We start from the raw sequence: 25,538 nt of genomic DNA on the forward strand, positions 1-25,538 counted from the left end.
AGAACAGATCCTTACCACTGGCAATTCATTCCTCTCAACTGCCATCACCAATTCAGCCTTCATTTAGCCCTTTGAGAATGCAAGAAGCTCACAAGGCTGAAATACTGAAGTTTCTACATTATGAGAATTAGACTCACCGAATCTTAACGGCCCTTATGTTCCCCTTGACACTTCTGGATGATGTAACAGAGGAACCGCAGAATTTGCTTGGCCACCCACCCACCCTCTCCAGAAGTTTAAAAGTAGAAGGTAATATGTTGTGTGCATACTGACAGTCTTTTTAGAATCTCTGGAATGGTGGCAAAAGTAAAGAAAGGATGCCAACTTCAGCTGTATTAATAGAGTTGCTATCACTCATTCCAACCACAACTTCCAAGTTCTTTGAGCCTTCTGAGCAAACAGCATTTGGGCAGTGCCCAAGATACAACAGACAGAGTAAGGAAAGGCTTACTTCTGGAGTGCCATCTCCTTCTGCTGGTACAGTTCACCAAGTATCTCCACTTTCTGCCGAAGAGTTTTGCATTCATTTTCCAGTTGAGTTTTGGCTGTATGCAGTGAAGAGGAATCATGTTCCAATGTTTTTATCTTCTCTGTTGGAGAAGCAGTTGCAGTAAGAACTATGATGGCCACTTACATGCTCTGTTTTTTTTTAAGCCACCAACAGCACTTCATCCTAAGCGGTTATTTTGCTAAACCTACCTTCCAGCTCATGCCTTGCTGTTACTTCATCATTCAGTTTAGACTGCAGAAGATTTCTGTCCTCTTCAACTATGGATAACATTGTTTTGACCTGAAAACAGGAACAGAGAATTTATGATCATAGGAATAGCAGTAATGTGACTGCAATAATTAGATACTTGTGCAACATACCCTGGAGACATCCATCATCTGCTTAATCTGAGTCCTCATCTTCTCACTCTCAGTATCTAGAAGAGGAAAAGATCTTTGTTTTCCCTGTTTTTTAATCATGAACAAGTCTGTGGACAACTGTTAAAAGTAACACTCACTACACTTCAATCCCTACATCCTCATATGGTTAAAAGAAAAAAAAACCCAAAAATCAAGAAGTGGGAATTTCCAACCCACATACACTTTAAGTAGAAAAAAGGACCAAAATAAAAAACAATACCAAAAAAGGATTTCAATACTAGAGATGCAGCAAATATATGTGCAACATCACAAATAACAAACTGCCTCAATAGCTTTGAAAACATCTATTTTGGTCTTTCAGATTTAAAAAATGTGATTACTTAAATTAGTTATTTATCTGGAGGCAAGCAGAAAGCTCATTAAGAATCTATCTCAAAAATAAATGTACCAGAACCACAAAACTGAGACACTCAGCTTTAGGAATGCTCTTAATTACCAACCTTTATACAGAGTCTTTACAACTGTGTCACTACACTCATGGATTACCTAAAAGGTAATTTAAAAGCAATTATTGACCTTGTAGCCAGCTCCTCCCTTCAGTGAGCGATATTTTGTGTTTGACGATTCAAGCTGGCAGTTCTATATGCATGGATCCCTCTTGTTCCCTCTCTAATATGCCATGAGCACAGCACCACATGATCCTCAGGTGGGATAAACGTACCTGGCAACTCTCCATTGGCCAGATCATCCTCTGGGCTCCACTCATGCCCTCTGTCATCCTTCTTGGCCTCTGAATCCATGTCCAACTGCTTCAGCTGCATAATGCAATTGGTTAAAACCTAGTAAAGAAATCAAAGGTTCAATTGTCCTGCATTTTGTGAAGTATGACAGAGTATTTTATGATGCATAATACTGAAAGCAAGCTGATTATAGAGAACCTACTTCAATTTCATTTTCTTTGTAGGCAAGTGTCTCTTCTATGTCCTTCTGAGATTTCTGATACAGTTGAATCTGCTCATGGAGCTCAGAATGCCTCTCACTCCAACCTTCAGCTTCTTTTAGCAGCTGTATGAAGCACAAAGGCAAGATGATTATTTGCTGTATTTTTAGTGCATGGTGTATGCAATTAAAGTCTACTTTACTACCAGCTCTGATGATAACTGATCACCATGGGTTTACCCTTTATCACAGATAAAGGGTAAACTTCAATTATCAGGCTCATTGCTGATCCACTGGCAGAACTGGATGCTGGGAATCTTTCTGCAGTTTATTATTAGGTAGCTTTAGAAATCTGACATTTTCTCAGCTAACATCCCAATATCAAACTGCTCACACACCTCAAAATATGAGGAAATTAATTGCCATCCAGAGGTAATCACAACACATTCCTTAAAAAGCCACATACTTCCCACATGAAGAAAGAAAACAGATATTTACAATCATTTGGAAAAGAACTGTCCTGACATTCCAGGGCTAAAACTCCTCCCCATTACCTTTACTTTCTGAAATACTTTCTTGTCGCAGACATCTTTTATGAAAAATCCTTTCCTTAGGATTTTTCCTCCTGAGAAGCTGAGAGGCCTCAGGGACAAAACGTAAACAATGGTTATCTGCTGCTGTGGAATGCAACAGGTGGATCTGTGATTGGCCCATGTTGGATGTTTGTAATTAATGGCCAATCACAGCCCAGATGGCTCAGAGCTCAGACAGAGAGCCGAGCCACAAACCTTTGTTATCATTCTTTGCTATTCTATTCTTAGCTAGCCTTCTGATGATATCCTTTCTTCTATTCTTTTAGTATAGTTTTAATGTAATATATATCATAAAATAATAAATCAAGCCTTCTGAAACATGGAATCAGATCCTCATCTCTTCCCTCATCCTGGGACCCCTGTGAACACAGTCACACTTTCTGGCAATTCTTCACCGTTACCTCCTTGAGCCTGGATTCCAAGTGGCAATATTTCCATCATGCCTTGATAACCACCTCAGCACAGACTTTCTGTGACTTTGCTGACAAAAACTGCATCAGGGGAACTGGCAAAGCATTCATACCAGAGATGTGGCTCAGCTGCACAAACAGCGTGTGCAAGCAGGCACAAAGCATTTGAATTTTATCATGGCAACAGAAAACATGGAATTCTGCCATGTTAAGAAAACAGAGACCTGCTGAGGCTACACTCAAAAAACTAGGAATAAAAGCCAGATATTTTGTTTGAAAGACAAGATTGCCTGGCCCAGGCATAACTTACCTGCTCCTTGCTCTTTTTCAGTCTAGCATTCTCTTCCTGCACATGATGAAGCTCAGATTTCACCTTTTCTTCACTAAGTTTAGCTTCATTAAGGGCTATCTGCACCTACACACAAAAGAAAAAGGAAAAGAAGACAAAGTCAAACTATAGTGGAGCAACAGCTACAAAAAACCTGGTTAAATGGAAAAGAAAAAGGTACATATGCACAAACAACCTGCAATCTGCCAAGCCAGCATTTTCTATTCCATAGGTAAGAATTTTCCTGGTACAAAAACTTGTGACTCTTGAGGGGGTGTAAATAATTCTTTACCTCTGAAAGCTCTGCAGAATGCATAGTGATAGCTTCCTGAAGCTTCTCCAAGGACTTCTGGGTTTCAGAGAGCTAAGAAAAAGATGAGCAGTGATTTACTGTTATCCTGGCACAAACCTCAGCCTGAGTAATGATTTAACCTATGTCTTTTGGAAGCATAAAAGCAAAGTCAAAACAGGAACAAACTTCCATTTCAAGCATCCATTTGCTAGCAGCAACATAGCACTACCTTATCGACAAGGTAAGGAATAGAAACACTCAGCAAATTCAAATGAACTTCTTCCCCTAACTCTGCCTGTCTGTGGCCAAGAAGTTCCCTGTGCAGTCCACAACGAGAGGAACTGCTATCATTAGCAGCAACCTTTGACCAAAACAAGACCAAAGAGCTTGTTGATACAGGAAATCGGGCTTTAAAATGAAGAAAGAGAAAATATCTCTGGACAACAAGAAAGAGAGACAGTTCAGAGATCTTCACACTTACTGTAGAACTAAATGCTGCTCTGAGTACAAGAAAATTTCTCTTCCCAAATCGAAGCCTTCAGCTTATATTGCCAAGGAACTTCCTGGCCAGCTAGGAAGTATTAGACTAGCCCATGACTTGAATGAATCTGTTTGTATGTGAAAGCACATAACCACACAAGTCCATCAAGATCTTAAAAAAAACCCCCCCAAACCCCAAAAAACCCCAAACAAAATAAATCAACAGACTAATCCTTTGATCTTGGGATAAACCTAAAATTTCATTTAATCTCTCTTTTTGTAGGTGGGTCACCTTGTTTGTTCTTCTTCTATCTAACCCATCAGGTCATGACCAGCTTTTAGGGCGTGTCAAGCTAATGACAACGTAAGACACAAGTGTAATTGTTCTAACCTTTTTCTGTTTCTTCTCATTCTTTTTTCTCTCTGTTTCAAGCATGGTGTGCAGATTTTTCACTTTGTTATCTAGCTGCTGATTTGCTTCTTCCAATTCTTTTACAGTGTCCTTAAAAAAAAAAAGTGTAAAAGACCAACCTAAAGCAAACTATTTTTATTTGTATTGCTGCTTTCAGTACAGAGACAGTTAACTTTCTCTTACCTTAAGCCCTGCAGTTTCATCTGAGAGAATGTCTTTTTGTTCTTGGGTTACTTTCACAGATTCCTTCGCTTCCTTTATCTAAACACAAACAACCACACACAACTGAGGAAATTGTCAACATAATGTATTATAAGATGTTGCATTGACTGTGTAATTAAAGCAATAATAGAAAATTAAGAAACAAAGGACAACTTAGAGCAATACCTTTTGATCGTATTCTGACAGCTTTTCTAAGATTTCTGTTTTTTCTTGCAGAAGGTTTTTAATCTTTTCAGCAAGTTGTTCTTCAGTCACTAGGAAGAAAAAGAAAGCTTAAAGTAACTATACTTCATACACTGGGGAAAAAAACCCAGCTATCATTACTACCACTTCAAGGAATGTTTTCAAGTAATAACTAAAGAATAAATCAGGAGAGTATTAACTCCTTGGCAGTCAGCCCTTTCTGCATCTCCAGCTTTCACTTGAAGTTAGAATTGAAAACAAGACAGTAAAGCTAACACAAAGCACAAAGTTCCTGCATCCACTTCACAGAGGCTGCTCCCAGAACCCAGAGCAAAGTGAGGTGCTGGCTACACACACCTGAGGTGTGTTGACAGTGAAGATCTCAGAGCAGTCTCAGACAGGGAGATCCAACACCTTCCCTAACAACCACCTTTCTGCTCTATTGAAGCTGAATGTTTCATCAGCAACAGTAAGAGGATGAAAGCTCTGAAAGATCTACTAGGAACAGAACAGAGACAACTGGGAGACAGCATCAGTAGGTCTTAAGGAGCTGCTCTGCTTAGACCTCAAAAGGGCTGTGACCAAGCAGCAGCCTTCAGGCATGTATTATTAGCTTTTCACCCTAAACAAGCCACCAACCAACTCTTAGGATTAAATGAAAATCATTAACATACTTCAATTATTTTATTGCAAGTTATTTAAAAAACACCCAGTTGTTGTTGTTTTTCAAGTCCTAAGCCACCTTGACCTGGATCTGACTGCCTCAAGCACCATTTGCTTCACAGCAATCTCTGCAGCACAACAAGGAGTACTGGTTGTTCCAACTGCATCCCACAGAGTGCAATGGCAACTGCTACTCCTCCTTTCCCTCCCACATGAGGGCTCCTAGGACAGTGAATTCCAGGCCTTTCCCACTCTGGGAAAAGAGAGACAGCAAGTGGCTGCCAAGGTTCAAGATAGCTCTCAGTAGTTTAAGGGAAGCAGCAATCCCTGCATTAGCTTGGCCTCCCAATTTTACTACTGTCATTAAGAGAGCGTAATACATTTTTATCCTTGGGACTCCAAATGTAAGTTAGGAGTTTAAAACCATTTTTGCTATGTTTTGTTTGTTTGGAGTTTTTGCTATGTTTGGAGTTTAAAAGCATTATGCTATGTTTTAAAGCATTTTTGTCACTGTTAGCATTCCTCTATTTTGGATAAAGATGTTAATAACAATGTGGCCTGTATCACGCTTGAAGAATATCTACTGGTTCTGATCTTTAGTAGTTTCTATACAGCATCAAAGAGAAGAGTATTTGGGTGGTGGAATTAAATCCATGTTCCTTGATTTTTTAGGGAAGGCTGCTAAGTAATTTCTGCACCACCAATACCAATATTCTTCCTGCACTACAGAAATCACCACAGAGATCTAAGATGGGCTTTCTTCAGCCATTAATTCTACGCTGTATTGAAGGAAACTGCAGTATAACCACAATGAAACTAGAGAGAAATGACTGGTAAGTAAAATGTGAGGGAGGAAGAGACAGACTTTGTATGAAGACAACTCTTCCAATTTGCATTTTTTATTCAATTATGAATTCCAACAATCACCCTACTTTGAATTTTTTTTTCTATTCAGTACACTTAATTTTATAAACCTGAAGCCAGAGAAAAACTCATGTAAAAAGTGATGTGCTGGCCACAGGAATGCCTGCATATTCAGATCTACATTTAAGAGTGTCTCTTTGCAACTGCACAACAGCCAGTTTCAGGCTCCCCTCAATCCAAAAAACAAAAGGAACCAGCTCCTACTTTCTGAGCAAACAGCAAGCAAAGGCAGACCCAGTTCTGGTCAGAAAACCAAAACAAATTCTGCCCCATGAACCAGTCGTTCACATTTATGTTGAGCAAAGTGGAGATTTTCCTTGACCTTTATTTTACAGGTGCAAATTGCATTGTTTCTCCTGATCAAAGCATTATAAAAGGCAAAATTTAAACCCTCAGATTCAACTAAGTATAATTTACTGGCCAAGTTTACAGTGTAACCTTGGACTGAGCATTCTCCTTGAAAGGGAGTGAAGATGGATACTGGGTCCTCTGAAACAGTATAAATATTCAAAACTAATGCCCAAGCATCAACTACGCTGAAGAAACTTACCTTGATATATTCTACTCTTTACCTACAGAAGAGAACAAACAAAAAGATTAGCCATAAAAAGTGATAAGTGAAAAATGTTATTAATATTCCCTATGGAAAAAAGTGACCACTTCCATGCAGGTTAAAGCAGCATATGGAAAACACATCTATCACTGCCAATGAGTGTTGAGTAACACTACAAACGAGCTTAAGCTGCTTTCTAATAAAAGCTCCCAGGCTAAAGCCCTGCTCAGAGCCTTAGTAAAGGTCTGTTTACTCACTCACTAAAGGGACACCAGTAACTGCCCACTGATAATTTGCGCAGAAAATGAAGCCATTTTGTATTAAGCCATTTTGTATCAAACCACAAACTGGCAAGCAGGAAAAAAAAACCCTTGCAAACACACACAAAAAAAAAAAAACTTGAATCCCAGTTGTGTACTCTCTAAAGCACGTGACAGGTGCTTGTTTCGAAATTAACCTCCATAAGAGATGACTTTCAGAAGATTTTGTACACTGTTCTATTAACACTGGTTTTTGCATTTGAAACTGACCCAGTGTACTCAATACCAAAACTAAGCAAGGGAAAAAAAACTATCGTTACAGAAAAGATGCAGTTTTAGTTTATTTGTGTCAGGCAAATATGAAGCATTCCACAGATTTCTAGAGCATATCATGACTAAACTGTACAGCTGTAAAATAAATTTGCCTATTTGATTCTCATCTCTCAGCTCCCAAGGAAAAGCACTGCTATAGTTAAGAATTGGTGATAGACTTTTTGTTGCACAGAAAATTATCCATGTAGGAATGAGGACAAATGGAAGAGGCTCTCCAATGAGAATTAATATCATGTTTTTAGGTTTCTAAATGCACTACCTGCAAGCAGCTAGACAACATGAAGTCTATTTGTTTTGGATATAGCAAACAACACATTTATGCACCTTCTCATTTCAAAGATATGCTGACCCTTTCCACAGCATTCTTTATTTACATCATACTCCTCTATGTTGCTTTCGAAATTATGTCTTACTAAGCAATCTTCAATTACCAGCTTATAGAAAATGCTTCTTAGTACTGCAACTTACTTTAGCTATTCAGCCCAGCATTTAGCTCCCATCAATGCTCTAAACAGAAAAAGTAAAACACAAAAGACTACATATCGCTTTGACTTCAGTAATGCTGAAACAGTTTAACCATACAAAGGACCATTCAGATGGTGAAACATCAGCGGGCTTGCAAGCATGAAGTATACTCACTGAAAGGCAGGTTCTCCAGAAAAATATAGCAAGTGTGACAATTCCCACTAAGGCAGTTATAATAACGGGTTCCCATGGAAGTCCATGGAAATCAGGCCCAGGACGCATTTCCTCAGGCAGCGTGGCGACCAACTGCAAACCAACAGCAGTGACAGCTATGAGTGCGTTTTCATTAAATAGGGGGGTAAAACAAGCAGTCTGACAGGTGCTTTTATTCCCCTCATAAAACCAGAGAACTATCTGAAGGTTTCTTGCCATTTTTCTGCCAACTGAAAATTAAGAAAACCTCAGAGCAGCCTAGTGCTCATATTTCAGTGCAAAACTCTCAAGTACCAGGACACCTGATAGTGACAGTCTGCTGGCAAAAAAGAGCCGCACCAAAATAAGTACACACTGATGTGCACAATTTGCATTAGATAGTACTGGTAGTTATTTGACCTGTTTCCAAATAAAGCTATATGGATGGAAAACTATAGAAAAAAAACCCAAACAGTTTTACATCTGGATGTCTGTACCAATGCAGTGCAAATAGCTCAGATCTTCTCCCAGCTGCTGCCCCTGTCAGAGGGTCATATGCCGTGAGTCTCCTCCTCTATCTGGAGGTCAGAGAGCACCTGGGGAAGGTGCGAATGCTTGGTACAGGTTAAGGGGCTCACAGTGACATGGCATGGCGCTCAGAGAACAAAGTGTGCGAGCCACACGGAAGCCGCTGCCTTCTCCCTTCCTTTCCTCCTACTTACCCTCTCTCTCCCTACCTTCTCCACAGCCGGCAGAGGGGGGAACAGAAAGGAGAACGCACACCTGCCCCTGCAGAGTCCGGCCGGGGGGCGAGCTCTCCCCGCCATCCGGGGAGGCCGGCAGCGATCCCTGACGCCAGCGGCCGCCTCCTCTCCCGCGGGATTGCCCCACATTACGGGCTGGGGGCGCGGAATGCCAGCCGCCCTCACGGCGCGGTACGCCGGGGTGACCGCCTCAGGGACCCGCCCCCAGGTGTGTCACCGCCCGGGTCGGGCCGCCGAAACACCTCCGCCGCGCCCGCCGCCGTTCCCCTGCCCTCACCTGCAACAGCCTCCGCCGCCCCGAGGGCTCCTCCACCGGCCACCCGCTGCCGCCCGCGGGATCCATGGCGGCCCGGGAGCGCCAGGCACACGTCAGCCCTCCCTCCCTTAGGCCCCACCCCTCGCGGCTTCCCCGCCCTCGCCGCGTCACAAGGCGCGCGCCGCCGCCACTCACCCGCCGCAGCAGCTCCCGCGCCTCGCCCAGGGTCCCCCGCCAGGCGGCGCCCGCATCGGCACCTGCAGGGCGAAAGGGGAGCGGCGTCACCTCAAGGGGCCACACGGGAGCCTCCTCGGCCACCGCGCTGGAGGACGGCCCCGGGTGCGCCGGAGCACTGGGGAAAGAGGCAGCGAGCCCTTGGGAAGTGCGCTGATATTCCACCGGCCGAGTTAGGAGGGGTGCCGCAGGACAGGACACGTCTGTGCGGTGACACGGTGCCGAGGCTGCCTCAGGCAGAGCACAACACCCAGCTCCTCCAGCCGTGAATCAGAGCAGCAGACACTCTTAAATTCCTAACCGCGAATCCTTCCGATTAGTTCCCAGCAGTGTTCACAGAACCACAGAATATTCTAAGTTAGAAGGGACCCACAAAGGACTGTCAAGTCCAACTCCTGGCCCTGCACAGGATATCCCCAAGAATGACACCACGTCAAACACTCCTGAACTCTGTCAGTACTCTGTAAGTATGGCAAAAGCTTTAAACCATCTCCAGCTCTGCCCTGGCCTGAATACTGCCCTCTCCTCTTGCTCCTTCTGCCACACGTCTTGGCCAGCAGATTCCACAGCCACCTGCCCAGCCTGTTGTCACACCACGGAACAGCAGTTGTGACCAGCCATTCTACCATTGTCCACCTTGTTACTTCCCAACACTTCTACCAGCCCTCCTAAGAATTCCTGCCAAGCAGCATTTAACTACATTTAAGGAAAAAACGGAAAATGGTCTAAAATACAGCTGAACATCTGACTGCTTAACCAATAGGTTATCCACTAGCCATTTAAAATTCCTTAATTTTCTTGGCATTCAACCTAGAGCTTCCTTCAGATCTTAGAAGCTGCTCAAAAGCACTTGGCCCTGGAGATGGTACAGCACCTCAGCAATGTACAAAAGCTAAAGAAGATGTGCCTGGATTTTTCCTAAATGCTCAGTGGAGAGAGAATTATTAAGCATAATCAGAAGTGAAGGCAGAACAGCAAACTGAGAGTAGCACTGAGAATACAGTCAAAGTCAAAACAGAGCCAGAAAAGATGACAGCAACAGGATCCCTCCTTGGCATAATGATGAGACAGCACTCTAGCTCCAGAGGGGTAAGGCCTCAGCCAGAGGGAGCCAAACATTTCTCCTACTCTAACACACAGAGTAATTATTGAGCTGCCTGAGGGGGAAGCTACACACCACCTTTCCTGGAAAGTAATATGGCCCAGAGACATGGGCTAAAAAAGAGGGCACACTATTTTGTGGGCTGTCCTGTCTATAGAAAGTGACCTTTAGGCTGTCAATCCCTGCAAAAGAGGATGAAACCTGGGCTGATGGCGTGCCTCCAGGGATTTCTGCTCTTTCTCCACTACCATCCTGAGACACAGTCCACAAGCCAGTCATACTGAGACACAGTCCAAAGAGCTCTAACTCTGACACTCACAAGAGCACTTTCCTTTTTCCTGCATTGCAAATCATAATAGAAAACTGCTGTGCTAAATCTGTACAGTAATTGTACATAATATTGTACAGCAATACAGTACTGCCACTAGAGGGACTGTCACCAATCAGGGAAAGCCATGAGGATTACAGCAACATAAAATGAAAGTACCAATGAAAACTCCTGCTATTTGCCTAAAAATCCTTTAAACCATGCATGTCTTCAAGAGCAAAAGAACAAAATAAGCCAATCCCAAATGGTTACCTTCAGCAATGTGTTCGCTGGCACTCTCTCCTGAATCAACTGACCCAAAGGAAGTATCTTCCAGGAGTGATCCTCTTTCACTATCATACCCTTCTTCAGCTTCTCCATTATCTGAGAAGTTGGCCTCTTCATGCTCAGGTGGAACACTGACAGCCCTCTCCTCCTCCTCCTCAACAGGCTGCTCTGGCCTCTTATCTTCAATGAGCTGCTGAGTAGGAAATTCCTGATTGCCCTCATCAATGGTATTTGGGTTTCTAGTGGAAACACTATCATATTCAGCCTCTTTTGCACCATCTGTGACAGACAAGGAGATATGAATTAAGCACTGAGATAATGTGTATTACTTACTCACAGCTACCTTCAGTGAAATGCTGCATGTAACCAAGCTTTCTTGACACTTTTTAAATATTTCAGCTTGTATATTGCTTCCAGTATATTCTCAATCAACTTTCAGTAACATCTAATTAAATGTCTATATGAAATTCATGCAAGATATCAACCACTGATCTTGCAGTGAAACACTGCAAGGTGAAATATTTGCATCATTCGTAATCTTATCAAAAATCGCATACTTAACATGTACTACTGTAAGAGGAGCCTGACTAAAAGTGTATCTTAACCTCTTGCACACTAATAGAAAACCCAGTAAGTTTGCAAAAGACCCTACCTCTGGTTCTTGCCCAATCAAAAGATGTTTGTTTGTTATTGCTACTTATGCACTCTTTTATGAATGTGGGCAAAAATATGATTATAAGGACATACAAGACTTTAGGTGCCTGGATTTAATACCTGAACTTTGCATTAATCTCCAGATCTCTCACAATCAGGTGATAATTAGTTCAGGGGAAAAAAAAGCCCTCCAGAAAATTCTGCAGATTAGTATATGTGAATCCCTGTTTCTTAAGGAGGTACAGACTTGTCCTGAATGGCTCCTTATGACCATATCCATGCATGGATCTCACTTATCTTATACAGAACTCGGTCCATAAGAACAGGTAGGCTGAACTCAATACCTTCTCTTAGGATTTGTCCCTGAGCCACTCTCATCACAATGCTAAAAATATGCATTAAAAATAAGCAAAATCCCAGGTTATTGCACAAGACCTCTTTCGATTCTACTCACTCACCCTCTTCTTAAAGTTTCTCTGTGTTAGTGTTGCTTGAGACAGGGTTTTACTTCCATTTCATCTATTTATTAACTGGCTTAACATCCTACCTTCAATGTGCAGCTGGTCATCTTCCTGTTCTGGAGGAGAAGCAAGTGCAACACTCTCACCAGCAGATGAATATTTACTTCTTAATGAATATATTAACTCTTGAATATCATCCATCAGTGCACTCTCCTCATCATACAAATCCATCTCCTTCACCACCTCCTCCTTATTTTCTGCTACCCTGGAATCCAGAACTTTTCCTACAACATCCATAATGCTCGATTCTGAAAACTCCAGTATCTCATCCAGAGCTTTCTCTATATCTTCATTATTCTGGCTCGACTTCCGAGCAAGCTCCATCTCCACTTTCATGTCGTGGAACATGGCTTCAACCCTTACCACGTGTTGGAGCCCAAGGTACTTCTGTAGGCGCATCACGCGCTTTTCATCCAGGAACTCTCTCATTATTGAGAGCTGCTTCACAGACTCACTGAAGTCTGTTACCATGTCACTGGTGGCTTCTGAGCTGTCTGCAGGGCTGGGGACAGATGCAGATTGCTGGTGGTCATTTCTTGTTTGCCCTAAATTTTGCACCTCCTTTGAGTCTTTCTGTGAAATGCCCTCTGGGAGATGATCTGTCCTTTGGTCAAGGTCATTGCTCTCTTCTGTGTGAGGAGATTGGAAATTATGTTCGTCCACAGCTGATAGTTCCTCAGGTTCAGAAGACTCCTCATCAGCTTCCGTGACATGTTGCATCTCATCCAATTTAGCATCTTTTCTTACTGATATGTCAATTTCTTTGTTCCAAATCCCGCTTGCATTTTGCATGCTGATTGTTTTATCCTCCTTAGGGAATGAGTTTGTTTCTTCTCCTGTTTTGTAAGTAGGATTTGGGGTTCCTGAAACAGCTTCACTGAGTCCTTCTAATTCAGGATTTGTATTTTCACCACCTAGTGTATTACCCTGGGCATTTGCAGCCCTTGCTTGTGACAACTTTGCACTTGCTGCATTCTCATCTTCCAGTAGCTCATCATCCACTTGTTTCAGGTCAGGGTCATCTTCAGCATGTGGCTCTTCAGATTGCAATTCTGCTCTTTGTGTTGTTTCGTTAGCCAAATCTTTGCCAAGATTTCTGTCTGATCCTGCACCCTCAGGATGAGCAGTTCCTTGATGAGTAAGATTATCTGTATTAGTGTTCTCTGTGGCGCTTTTTGATTTTTCTTCAGGGGAACTTTTCTCAGTGCTTTCTTTAAACACTGGCATCTTGCCAGGATTTCTTGAAAGTTTTTCATTCACATCTGCCTCTGAATACTCAGTCTCATTTTCCCATGGCCTAGGTTGCTCAACAGCTCCACTATAGCTTGGGTCTCCTTCCTCTGCAGGGGTTTCTTTCAGCTTTCTCTTTTTTATTTCCAGTTCTTTGTTAGAAGAGGAAGGATTTTTATTTTCATGATCAATTTTCCCTATTTGTTTTAAATCTTCTTCATGTTTGAGAAGTTGTTTTTCCACAACAGGCATTTCATGCTCCACTTTCTGTCTCAAGAGGTCAGTATCCCCTAGGTCATCTTGAGATACATTTTTTACTTCTTCCACTGGTCTGGCTGAAACATCAACTGGAGGCTTGTTCTCAGCTCCTCCCTTCTCCATTGTTTTCTCCCATGGTCTTTTGTACTTTAAATCACTTTCCAAGGACTCCTCCGAGGTATTGTCCTCAAACTGTTTCTCACTTTTCTCTATTGAAGCAAGTGGAACTCTTTCAGGACTTTTATTGATATCATCATCAAATAGTTCTGAAGCATCTTCCTTGTTTTTAAGAAATGATTTGGACTCCAGAGCACTGCCTGGACTAGGCAAAGCGTGAGGATCAGGCACAGCTATACCTTTCAGTGCTGCAGAATGTGACTCTGTTCCATCAGTGAGCTGCTCTTCCAACTGTTCAGTTTTGTTGGCCTTTTCTTTTGAACCCAGATCACCCGTACCCACAGGTTCCTTTCCAAGGAGCTGTTTGGAGAGATCCTCAGGCTGAGTTGTTGCTGGTGCTTCTCTTTTACTAATTAGCACCACCTCCTCCTGTTTCTCTTCTGTTTGTTTAGATTCAGATCTGCCTACACTTACACTGCCACCCGAGTTCCTGCTCTTACTGAAGGCATCCTTAAGAATTAATGCATCTGAATCACATTCCTCCCCATTGTCTCTTTGGTTATTTAGCTTTGTAGCACCCTTTGCACCTTCATCGGGTTTGTGATATTGTGACTCCACGTCATTGTTTCCATCATCTTCTAAATCCACAGGGGATGTAATTTCATCCTCTGCCATAAAAGACAGCACAGGGATTTCTGCCGACTGATCTGCAAACTCTGGCTCCTTCTCTTCATTGTGAGGATTAATGCTCAAATCTTCGTTTAAATCATCTTCCAGTGATGTTACAAGGCGAGTCACTTCATCATCTGATACAATAGCATCAGCAGTTGAACCAAATTTTGTTTTTAAGTTCACAGAGAGCTCTTTGTTTAAAAGGGTATAGGCATTGACTTCATTCTCTTGGTCAAGTTGGCTGGTTTCACCCTGAGGAATACTAGTGTTTTTTGTATTTTCACTTTCTAGCCCTTTTAATTTTCCATGTAGCATTCCTTTCAAGTGCTCATATGCAATTTGATCTCCCTGAGAGTTTTCTTTGTGACTACTGACACTGGAGTCTTCCCCAGTATTTTCAGTTCCTTCTGTATGAGAATTGTCAACTTTGTCTGTCAAAACAAGGTTTTCCTTTTCTTCTTCATCGCTTTGCTCAAGATTGTCTGTCTCCAAAGCACCAAGGGACTTTCCTCTATCAGTCTGTTCAGCCTCCTTATCCTTCTCAATTCCTTCAGCTGGTTTTGTCTCTGGATCACTCGATTCATTTTCCCCTTCATTTGCTATTGTCTCTTGCAATGACTTCAGAAGTTCATCCACATTATAATTATCAAAGTCATCCCTTCCTCCATCAAAGCAAACAAAGTCTGTTTCCTGAAATGAAAAACAACAAGCAAAAAATATTATTTTATTTATAGCAGTAATGAGACCAAAAACATTTACCTACTTAAAGAGAGATGCAGCAGCAAAGTAAATTATGTTAATCACATAGAACTAACCCCTTGACTCCTTAACCAAAGCTCTAATTGAAATCAGTGGAGGTTTTGCCCAAGGACTCATAAAAAACCTAAATAAAGAGGTTTTGCAGGAACAAAGTGTAAGGCAGCAATGGAGGTGGCAGTTTTACACTACACTCATCACCATATGCACTGAATGAAGAACAAGTCTATTGCTGAATGCCAGTGAACAGAAGAACACAAATGTTGCTAAGCTTGTGTGTCACAACTTCTGTTAACTGGTGTCCCCTTAAAGGACCAAGTCCTCCAAGCAGGAGCTCCCTGTCTGTCACGCAGTTTCTGAAAAATAAATAGAAGCAGTGTGAGACACAATTTCATAGAACCATAGAATGGCCTTGGGTTGAAAAGGGTTTAAAGGTCATCAAGGTCCAACCCCCTGCCATGGGCAGGGACATCTTCCACTAGACCAGGTAGCTCTAGACCAGAGCCCCATCCATCCTGCCCGTGAACACTTCCAGGGATGGGGCATCCACGACTTCTCTGGGTAAATTCTTTCAGTACCTCCAAAGAATTTCTTCCTAATATCTAATCTAAACCTGCTCTCTTTCAGTTTGAAGCCATTCCCCCTTATAGTACTGTCACTACATGCTCTTATAAGAAGTCCCTCTCCATCTTTCTTGTAGGCTCCCTTCAGGTACTGGAAGGCTGCAATTAGGTCTCTTTGGAGCCTTCTCTTTTCCAGGCTAAACAATCCCGTATCTCTCAGCCTTTCCTCATAGGAAAGGTGCTCCATCCTTCAAATCACCTTGGTGGCCTCCTCTGGACTCATTCCAAGACGCTGATGTCCTTCCTGTGCTGGGGACCCCAGAGCCAGATGCAACACTGCAGGTGGGGTCTTACCAGAGCAGAGCAGAGCAGAGCAGAGCAGAGCAGAGCAGAGGGGCAGAATACCCTCCCTTGCCCTGCTACCTTGGATGCAGGATTCACTCGGCTTTCTGTGCTGCAAGCACACCTAAAGCTACAGCCTCAAAAAGGCTTTACTGACACAACTCTAGAGTTGCTGCTATTAGTGCATGAAGGCCAGTCGTGTGAAAGGGTTGCAGGACCAATTCCAGAATCAAAGGGCTGAGTGTACCCAGTTTTGTTTGCTTCTGACAGTATTTTAAACTTGGAAAGTTTGGGAAAAGGAGCCATTTTGATTACACACCAGAAGGCCTATCCACAAGCCAGCTATCAGGATGCATAGAGTTCAATCCAAACAGATTTCTTTAGAAGAAAACTGTAACATTTGAGAAAAGAAAGGTCAACGCCCACATTTTGGGTTGATGCTTTCACACCCATCCACATACAGAGCTGCACAAACATTCTACCCCCCATACATACATGTGCACCTCTGCAAGTATGTAGCTGCTTACTAACAAAAAGTACTAAAAATCACTAGTATTCCAAATTTCTTTCTTGGGAATTTTACTGAATGCCGAGGTAAGAAACAGTAAAACCCCAACTGAAGAAAAAAAACCAAAACAAGTAAGACTTACATCTGTTGGTAATTCTAGCTCCTCATTGGAATAGTTATGATTTATTTCAAGTAAATCTTTTGGAAAATATCCAAAATCACTTCCAACCTGCAAAAGAACAAACATGAATGAAAAACAGTAAAGAAGGTTTAGAAATGACGTGACTATGTAAAAAACTGCAGACACCACTAGCAAATATGTTGAACTGACTCTCAAGTATTCTAAATGAAGTTTAACGCAGTAAATAAAAGAAGACCAGTGATGCTTGGTTTATGCCAGAGTTTTCACTGAGGTTTTACATTTCACAACAGCCTTGTGAAGCTAGTTTAAGTTTCACTGTTCATGTTTTAAAGCCTGACTTATAACAAATTATTAGGAGAGCTGGGAATAAATCCCAGGCCTTCTGACTCAATTGCTTTAACTGCTATTGTGAAGGCACCAGAGGCACCACACACACCTCAAGGATTTTCTCAAGTAGCAAGCAGAAGAGGATCTTTGACTAATAAGATTTACATCCACGCACAATATTATAGCCCAAAATACTCTCACCTTGTAACTTATGGAAAAAAATTCTTAAAGCAGATTGTAGGGAAATGCAAAATTGCATAATTTTAAAATGCACAATTAATCATTTAAAAACCTGTGTGGAAAATATACCCCCCCCTCCTCTGTGAATGCATTGTTTCTCTTCAGTGCCTGACACAAGCAAAAAAATCAGTCACAGAATGGTGATTTTCAATGTGCTAAGGCAAGGCAAACAGTGGAAGACAAGAATCTTTTTTATCACTCACCAGATATGATCTACACAGAGTAATGCTCACACTTAAGAGTTCTGAGAATGGCTGTCAAGAAGCCAATATTAATAGCATGCAATCACTACACTGATTAGATAATTGAGGTAATTAGAGTCTGGTGGAAACATCTAGAAAGGTACAAAGTTCCTAGACAACCAAAATATCTGGGAAAAAAAAAAGTGGTATTAAAAAAAGAGAAAAAAAAGAAGAAATTAGTATCTAGTAAATAATATGTCCTAATAATTTTTGGAGGTATTTGTTTTGATATGCAAAACAAAGTACAAACTGATACATTACAGGACTTCCTTTTTAAACTACTTCTCATTCAGATCTTACCTTGCATAGTTGATACCTCTGAAGTTAGTTACACATGTATTAAGAAACCCCACACTGTTCCCTCCCCACCTTTTGTAAACACATATTGCTCTCTTACTGAAAACAGATCATGTATGCATGATTATTACTGGGAATTATGTTTACTATTGGGAGTTACCAATGGGAATGGGAAATTCACTTAGACAAGTCACATCAAAAGCTTGTCTTTGAGTTGTACACTAGAGTTTAATTGTAAATTGGCTTATTTCTCTCTCTAAACTTCAACTCTAGTTTTTAATTATCTTACTGAAAACAAAAGTTAAGAGCTTCAAAGCCACCTTACAGACTAATCTCTGTAACAACCATTATAATCAGGGATCACAATTTGAAACTCCTTTATTGCAATCCAAGCTGCTGACCATTCACGTCCTCTGTAGTGACCCAGTTTGCCACTTCTGTGGTTTATAAGCCATATGGGATCTGCCTGCTCAAAATTTCATCTGCTTCTCTCCTTACAAGTCCTCTCTTGTGAGGGGAAAAAAAATGCCTCATTGTGCAAATAAAACAAACATTCATTCTCTACAGACACGACAGAGGAAAGGCACTATCAATGCCGAGTGTATAAGGGAGAAATAACCACTCTCTTCCCAACTAAAAAGTTGTGCATGGACAAAACACGTGGCTGTGTGTACAGCATCTGCCCCCCCTGGTGCCCACATGTCACAGGCAGCTGCTGCAGATTCACTAACCAAGAAGCGACACTCTCACATTATCTATCAAAAAACAGACAGCTGGGGAAGATGATGTTCAAATCTTTTTAATTTTAAAGCCCACATCCCTAAAGCACAGGTAACTAAAACTTCAGAACACAGGGCAAAGAAGAGCTGGTTTGCACCTTCTGAGCATTGGCAGTGGTAAGAAAACACAGTATTGCCCTGACCCTCTGAGTTCTCCAGAAATATTGTCTTCCTGTTTTACTTAATTTTATCCATCCTGTCTTCTTTTCTACTAACCTATATACAAGGTTTGAAAACAAACAAACAAAACCAAAACAAAAAACAACACAAAGAAGCCACAATCTGCAGTTAAGTCTATTTCTTGTAATATGAGGCCAGAAATGGTTTTTTCAACCTTGAATCAAAAGTATTAAGTTCATCTCTTTGCCATAAGATAAAATAACAACCTTAAAGTGTCTTTGACAAAATGTTCTGTGAAAAAGCAGCATGTTTTACTTTGAATGATCTGAAGTACTTCTGGAGTTTTGGACCCTGCTAAAGTGAGGTCAAAATACAGGAAAAATGCACAGGAGTCTATACAACAACTTGGTGGTGTAAGCAACACAAGATTGATACTGAAGAGGAGACTGATTTACAGCAGAACACTGTGCAGAGAACAAGAGCACCTGATATGCTCTATCTTTTGGCTTTGGGGGAAAAAATCAAGCATTTTCTTGCAACTGATGTATTAATGAAATTCATAACATAAAATGACTATTAAATAATGGTCAGAGTATTTTCCAAGCATTTGGCTTTGCTTTACTATTGAGGTTTAGAGAGCTCTGCTAAAAACTACAGGCCATATAATGCACAGTATACTTATTACAGCTGAGTTCCAGAATTTTTTCACATGTAAAATATCCAGTGAACACAGTGTGTGCTCTGTAAGCAATTTAGTATTCAAGACTGGCATCACAAAATAAAGGAGCTATTTTGTCAAAATACAACGTGTTTGCTGGCACAAGGAAAAAAAAAAAATCAACAATGGCTCGGAAAGGGTGGAGTGAATTAGAAAAGCAAAGGCAAATAAAGCCTAGTCCCAACTGCTATAGATTTTTCAGCCTTGGTGAAAGGCTCCTTTTCTTATCAGATCATCTCCCTTCAGGTCAGAAATACTATTGTATTTCTCATGGCTCCTTCAAATTGATTTTGGAATTAGAATCTGTATTTACAACTTGTTTGAAATAAGCCCCAGGTTGCATTAGTTGAAGCTTCTCATACACATATTCCCCTGACCTCTGCTCACAACTGACAATCAGAACTCCAGTTAGCCCTTGATTTCATAGCTTCTATTCCGCACTAATAAATCCTCTCCCAAAAAAACTTTGGGGAATGGAAAAAGGCAGCATGGTACATGGATGGGATCAAATAATGCACACAAAGCCCACATGAAGTCATGCAATGAGATCCCAAAAGGGCCATGGAAGAAGGAGTATGCCTTCCATGGCATTGGAATTCTTTTGATGGCAGACCTCACTAGGTAGCCTGGTTTTAATTAGCAAGCAGCAGCTTCCCCCTGGCTCCAAGACTTCACACAGCAGGCATGGCTGGCCTGCATAAATCAAGCTGCCCAGCCAAACCTGGCATGAGAAATCAGGCTGCCCAGCCAAATCTGACACAGGAAATCAGGCTGCCCAGTTAAATCTGACACAGGAAATCAGGCTGCCCAGCCAAATCTGACACAGAAAGTCACGACACAGGAGAGACCCCAGTGCTATACGTGAGTCAGGGGCAGCTGTGCCAGTGCCCTACTCAAAATGGAAAGGCAGGCACCTCTGACCCTGCTGCAGTGCTTCCATGCTGGTTGTTGCAGTGTTATGATTAATGCAGCAGCAGTCAATCCAAGAGGGATAAAAGAAATAAAGGTTATAGCCACCAACCAAAAGGAATCAGTCTGGCAGCACTGCCCTAAAAGGAGCATGGAAAATCGTGTAACACAGTTGAAAAATGACAACAAATAAAATGGAGCTTGGCAATTCTTTCCAACCTGCCAACTGCAGCTTTTACTTTAAACTCAAAGCAAACATCCTTTTAACTTGGAGACACACCTAACTGTTGCATGAGCTGCCTATCAGTGAATAATTAAACTGAATATTAACTCAGCAATTACCTTAACCTGTTGTCTGATCTTGCAGCCCACATTATGCCTTGTTAGAGGATGCAAAATTAGCCCCATGTTGCTACTCTGCATCTCAAGAACTGGCAGCCCTGGAAACCTATACCAACTAATTACCCAGATTATTTATGGTACAGTACATGTCAGAAGGGAATTACCAGCATGATAGAATTATTAACTCTTCTTTAACCACACGGTTCAGTTTTTCTGTTCACTTCTGCATCGTTTTAATTGGATTCAGCTCCCACTGAGAGCTTGGCAGTCCACGCCCAGCCTGAAGTGGTTACAGATACATCCTGATTTTCACTAAACCACTGGCCCCACAGTCAACACCCAGGTGTGGTTTCAAGCACCCGAGACCACTGTCAAAATTGTTTATCCTTTGTAGAAAACTAGACTAAGAAAAGAGGTTGAAGTAAACAATTTAGACACTAAAAAGGATGTAGGGGAAACATGAGGAGGAAGCAACATTGACTAGGTCTAAGCAACTTCTGGATTGCCAAGACTTTCAATGGAAGCCCAGAGAAACTGCTCTTCCTCCATGATATCTCAGTTCTGCCTCTGCCAGGCAAATAAGGTGCTTATGAAAGTCGAGAGGAGCTTTCTATGAAGTAACTGCAAGTATGGGGATGTTCCTTCCCCATTAGCAGAAGCCTCTCAGATTGTCCAAGGATGATGACTCAGGCAAGGCCACTACTCTGCAAGCTACAGCAGAGCTAAGAGAGACAGACTTTTTAGAAATCAAATTTACCCTAATTCTTTCTAGTTTTACTACTTATTTTTCCTCCAACTCTGCATGCAGCATAGATAAAAAGGGGAAGAAGTCAGATGAATATTAGGATGAGAAGCACTATTAAATCATGCACATGCAGTGATCTTTAGTAGGATTACAGAGTGCAGGATGAGACCACGTCATGGGAAAACACAAGGACAGGCTTAAGCCTCCCTAAATGGGAAGGGAGGCTTAGCTTCCAGGTGGCCCTGTAGCCACCACCACTGACAGTGATGCAATAGGAGGTTTTCAACACAAAGGCAGTTTTCTAACAGTTTTTAGACACATTAGAGTTGCCCATTTTTCACAGCACTCAGGTTTGATCAAACCTCATCCTATTTCCCACCGGCCTCATGACAAAGCAGCATTCTCTGTGTTACTTAGCCATGTTCAAAACTCCAAGCATTCTCTTACAAGGCAAAACAAATGAAAACAGATTACCAAGAAGAGCAAACAGAAGAAATGCTCTACAGTACTTACGCTTCCAGCCCAAAGCTCAGTGGATTCTCCTATTAGTTTATAATATACATACACTGCTTCTCCCTTCTTAAAATTTACAAAGCGACAATCCGGACCTTTAAAATCTCGCATGGCCTTCCCTCGGCACATTAACACTGTCCAAAGAAAACAAAGAGAAGAGTATGACTTTAAAAATAATTTACATGAAAAGTGTCTTTGCTAACTGGCAGTAAACAAGACCTCGCATGCATCACTTTGCTATTTTCTAGATTGGGTCAAGAGATAAGAAAGTAAATTGAAAGTATAACTAATAAATTAATAAAAATACAACTAAATTGAAAATACAACTAAGAAATTTTTAGCTATAACTAACACAAACAAGCCAAGTTATAACTAAAAAAAAAGAAAAAAAAAGGCAAGCTATAGCTAAAAAAGTAAAGCAAGCATTCTAGTCAAGACAAGGGTTTGACAAAGCACGGGAGAACTACACGTCAGGGGTGAGCTATGAAGCTCATTATTAATGTTAAATCAGAAAGACGACATCTGTGTCCCAGCGAACCGGTCCCGAAATTATCCCAGAGAACACCCAGACAGCGGGTTTATCACGAGAGAGCTCTGCAGGCGGGGGAGAAAACCACACAGGGAGCAGCGGGGATCTGAAAACTTGGCCGAGTAGAGAGGGACGGCGCGCGTGGGCGTCGCGTTCCCGTTTCCCCGATTCCCCCCAGTTTCCGTGCCAGAGCCGGCGGAAGGAAGGAGCTTAGGGAAGAGCCTCCGGGAGGCATCTTCGCCCACAACTCCCTCGCCGGGGCCGTGCCCGCCGCCCCCACTCACTGCTGCACTCGAGGTCGGCGCAGCGCTTGCGCTCGGCGAAGCGGCGGCCCAGGTCGGGCGCGGCGGCGGCGCAGCGCGGGCTCGGAGGCGGCGGCAGCAGCAGCAACAGGGCGAGCAGCAGCCGGGGCTCCGGCAGCGCGGCTGCAGCCATGTCGGCGAGCGCCGCGGAGGGAGGGAGCCGGCTTGGGAAGGAGGGAGTAGACACGTCAGCAACGCCAGCGGGAGGGCGATGTGGCGGGGGAGGGACAAGCCCAGCCCCGCCGCGGGAGGAGGGTAGCGCACGGACTCTCCCTCACTCCCTGCCAGCTGCAGGATCCCGATCCGGAGGCGGCAGCACCACCGACCGCTGCGCCGAGCAGGAGTCCGGCTACCTTTCCCGCTTCGCAGGCCAGAAAATAAGGAAGGTCCTGCCCCTTATTTGTGCGGGTTTCTCTAGATGAGGATCGCAGGAGTAGCAAGAACCTACAGAAAGGTTGTAGCTGCCGCCCTGTAAGGACACGACACATCCGAACAAGCACTTGGCTGCTCTCCTTCCTGCCCCGCCGAGCAGTTCTTATCTCTGCTGGGAAGAAGCAGCCGCCACTCTCCTGGTGACCTCCGACAGTTTGAGGTTACACCTGCGGTGCAGCGGACGGAGGAGCTCATTCAGCCGTGATCCCACTGGGGAAAGTGCGGGGTTTCACAGCGAGCAGCCAAAAGCGCAGGATTCCCCGACAGGCCTATCCTTGCCCTTCTGTAGCTGCAGCTTCCACTTAATGGTACATTTTAAGTGTTGAGTGTTTGCAAGCCGAAATATGTGCTGCTTACAAGTATTTACCTTTTCTTCACATCCATCACCTTAATATTGCCTTAGAGATCTAAAATGGCAAAATGACAGCAGAAGTCTCAATGCAGATGAACAAAACCTCTCTTTTCCTTTTCAGACCCATGTTATTTGTTCAGCACGGTAGCCTGAGTAGACAAAAAGAATAAAAGATGCAGGTAAGAAAGGACAGGTGACATAAGGGAATCCTCTTGCTGGTGAATCAAATGACTACATTTTTTGTATTTTTTTCTACTTTTCAGAGCAAATTCTGAAGCTGCTCCCAACATGAATAGGCACTCACAGAACTGATAGTCAAGGTAAATTTTTTTTGATGCTTGTCAAAGCAGCTGAGGGTTTTTTCCAAGAGCTGTTAAAGAGCCCTTTTAAATGCTATATCTCAAGACTTAGCAATTACTGTTGCTAATTGCATGTGTTCCTCTTGCATCTTCATGCCTATTGATTTTTGCTCCAGACTCTCATTTCCACAGTCACATTGTACAAGGCCTTAGATCCAGGCTTAGTTACTGCTGTGAATTCACTGAAAAATATGGGTTTCATTTTCAGCCCCCACCTAGAGCAGTTTTATATTTTAATCACACTATGAAAAAGTGTCAAGGTAGAAACAGGTGTTGGTACCTCTTTGCCCAGCATCCCACAGACACCCTGGCATTTCTTACAGTCCTGTGTATCCCCAGGAACCACATGCTACAGGAATGCAATGATTCATTCACCCAGTGCTCATGTGTGTTCTCCAGGCCTAGCGCAGTATAGCAGCTGTCGCCCTCCTGCAATTTTGTTGACATTTTTGTGTTTCACATTTTAGAGAATGAGGTGATACCTATTTGCCATCACTGATGTTGGCTAAAAGCTCTTAGGAAAGCCTAACTCAGAAAATCTAGAAGTTTGTCACATAAAATATGGAAGCAAATTCAATCAAGTCACATTTTAGGGTAATTGTATGAGTGAAAGATAAGCATTCTTTCCTCAACATTAATATTTCCTGTTGTGTAATGCTCACAGTATTAGGTCCAATTTCTTATGAAGAAAGAGCTGTTTGGTTATTTTCCATCAATATAATTTATCAAGCTTATCTTTATAAAAGACCAAGATAAAAGGTAGTGGTGTCTGTGGTTGTAAAGACGAGGGCAAGAAAGGGAAATGTGAAGAAAAACAAAATCACATACTTCTTGTATAAGTCACTGCCTTTATTGTACAATAATGAGCACCTTGCAGTTGATATATAGACACAAGTTTACCACTGCAACTGTCAAGTATTTCCTACAATTTCAAATACTTCAGGGTAATAAGGTAGCCACTTATTAACATACCTAGCTTCCCTCAATGTGTGAAAGAAAATAAAAATATTTCACTTAGTTCAATTAAGATATTTCAGGCAAAATTTCCTTCAAGTTTTCAGCCCCAGTCTTGGAAATATGTATTCAGCTATGAGTGTAGTCCCACTGTCCATGAGGTATCTAACATTAACCTACTCTTAAAAAGCAGTTATCCTATCTCTTCTGTGCTAAAATATCTACTAAAGTAGCTGATACCCATTGAAAAGATCAGTTGGACAAGTTTATCTAAGGATCAGGAAACACTCACTTATGTATGACACAGAAAAATAAAAATAACAAGCCAAAAGTAAATGTTCTTGCGGGCAAACATGAAAACTTCTACCAAAAAGCGGGGGCTAAGTTGGATTCTGAAATTTGAATACTAAACTAACACAAGATCAGGAGTGTTGTAGGAAGTGACATCAAACTTGGGGAACACCAGTGATCAGAGAGGCACTCACACAAGGTACAAATTATAAAGGACAGTCAAAGAAAATGGCACTGATAAAGATGTGGTGTTA

At 42.2% G+C, this 25,538-nt stretch overlaps 1 protein-coding gene across 3 annotated transcripts in view; it reads right to left on the reverse strand.

The window, feature by feature from the left end:
• MIA3 (MIA SH3 domain ER export factor 3) overlaps positions 1 to 23,072 on the reverse strand; it is a 28,012-nt gene extending 4,940 nt beyond the window's left edge. The window contains exons 1-18 of one of the 3 annotated variants that reach the window (XM_071425444.1): positions 22,879 to 23,072; positions 22,066 to 22,199; positions 16,834 to 16,920; positions 12,272 to 15,212; positions 11,056 to 11,349; positions 9,335 to 9,396; positions 8,102 to 8,233; positions 6,867 to 6,888; positions 4,712 to 4,800; positions 4,508 to 4,585; positions 4,304 to 4,414; positions 3,433 to 3,504; positions 3,123 to 3,227; positions 1,813 to 1,935; positions 1,592 to 1,709; positions 871 to 926; positions 700 to 790; positions 452 to 590 (exon numbers count right to left, since the gene is read on the reverse strand). In XM_071425444.1, the coding sequence (XP_071281545.1) occupies positions 452 to 590; positions 700 to 790; positions 871 to 926; positions 1,592 to 1,709; positions 1,813 to 1,935; positions 3,123 to 3,227; positions 3,433 to 3,504; positions 4,304 to 4,414; positions 4,508 to 4,585; positions 4,712 to 4,800; positions 6,867 to 6,888; positions 8,102 to 8,233; positions 9,335 to 9,396; positions 11,056 to 11,349; positions 12,272 to 15,212; positions 16,834 to 16,920; positions 22,066 to 22,199; positions 22,879 to 23,029 (4,805 nt within the window). In that variant the 5' untranslated portion in view covers positions 23,030 to 23,072. The remainder of the gene's footprint in view (positions 1 to 451; positions 591 to 699; positions 791 to 870; positions 927 to 1,591; positions 1,710 to 1,812; positions 1,936 to 3,122; positions 3,228 to 3,432; positions 3,505 to 4,303; positions 4,415 to 4,507; positions 4,586 to 4,711; positions 4,801 to 6,866; positions 6,889 to 8,101; positions 8,234 to 9,334; positions 9,397 to 11,055; positions 11,350 to 12,271; positions 15,213 to 16,833; positions 16,921 to 22,065; positions 22,200 to 22,878) is intronic. The other 2 variants (XM_071425428.1, XM_071425435.1) reach the window with 2 other exon arrangements.
• Between the last annotated feature and the right edge of the window lie 2,466 nt (positions 23,073 to 25,538).

Source organism: Agelaius tricolor, unplaced genomic scaffold, assembly GCF_023055355.1.
Source record: "Agelaius tricolor isolate 1412-34295 unplaced genomic scaffold, bAgeTri1.0.p SCAF_1, whole genome shotgun sequence".
NCBI classification, from domain to species: Eukaryota; Metazoa; Chordata; class Aves; order Passeriformes; family Icteridae; genus Agelaius; species Agelaius tricolor.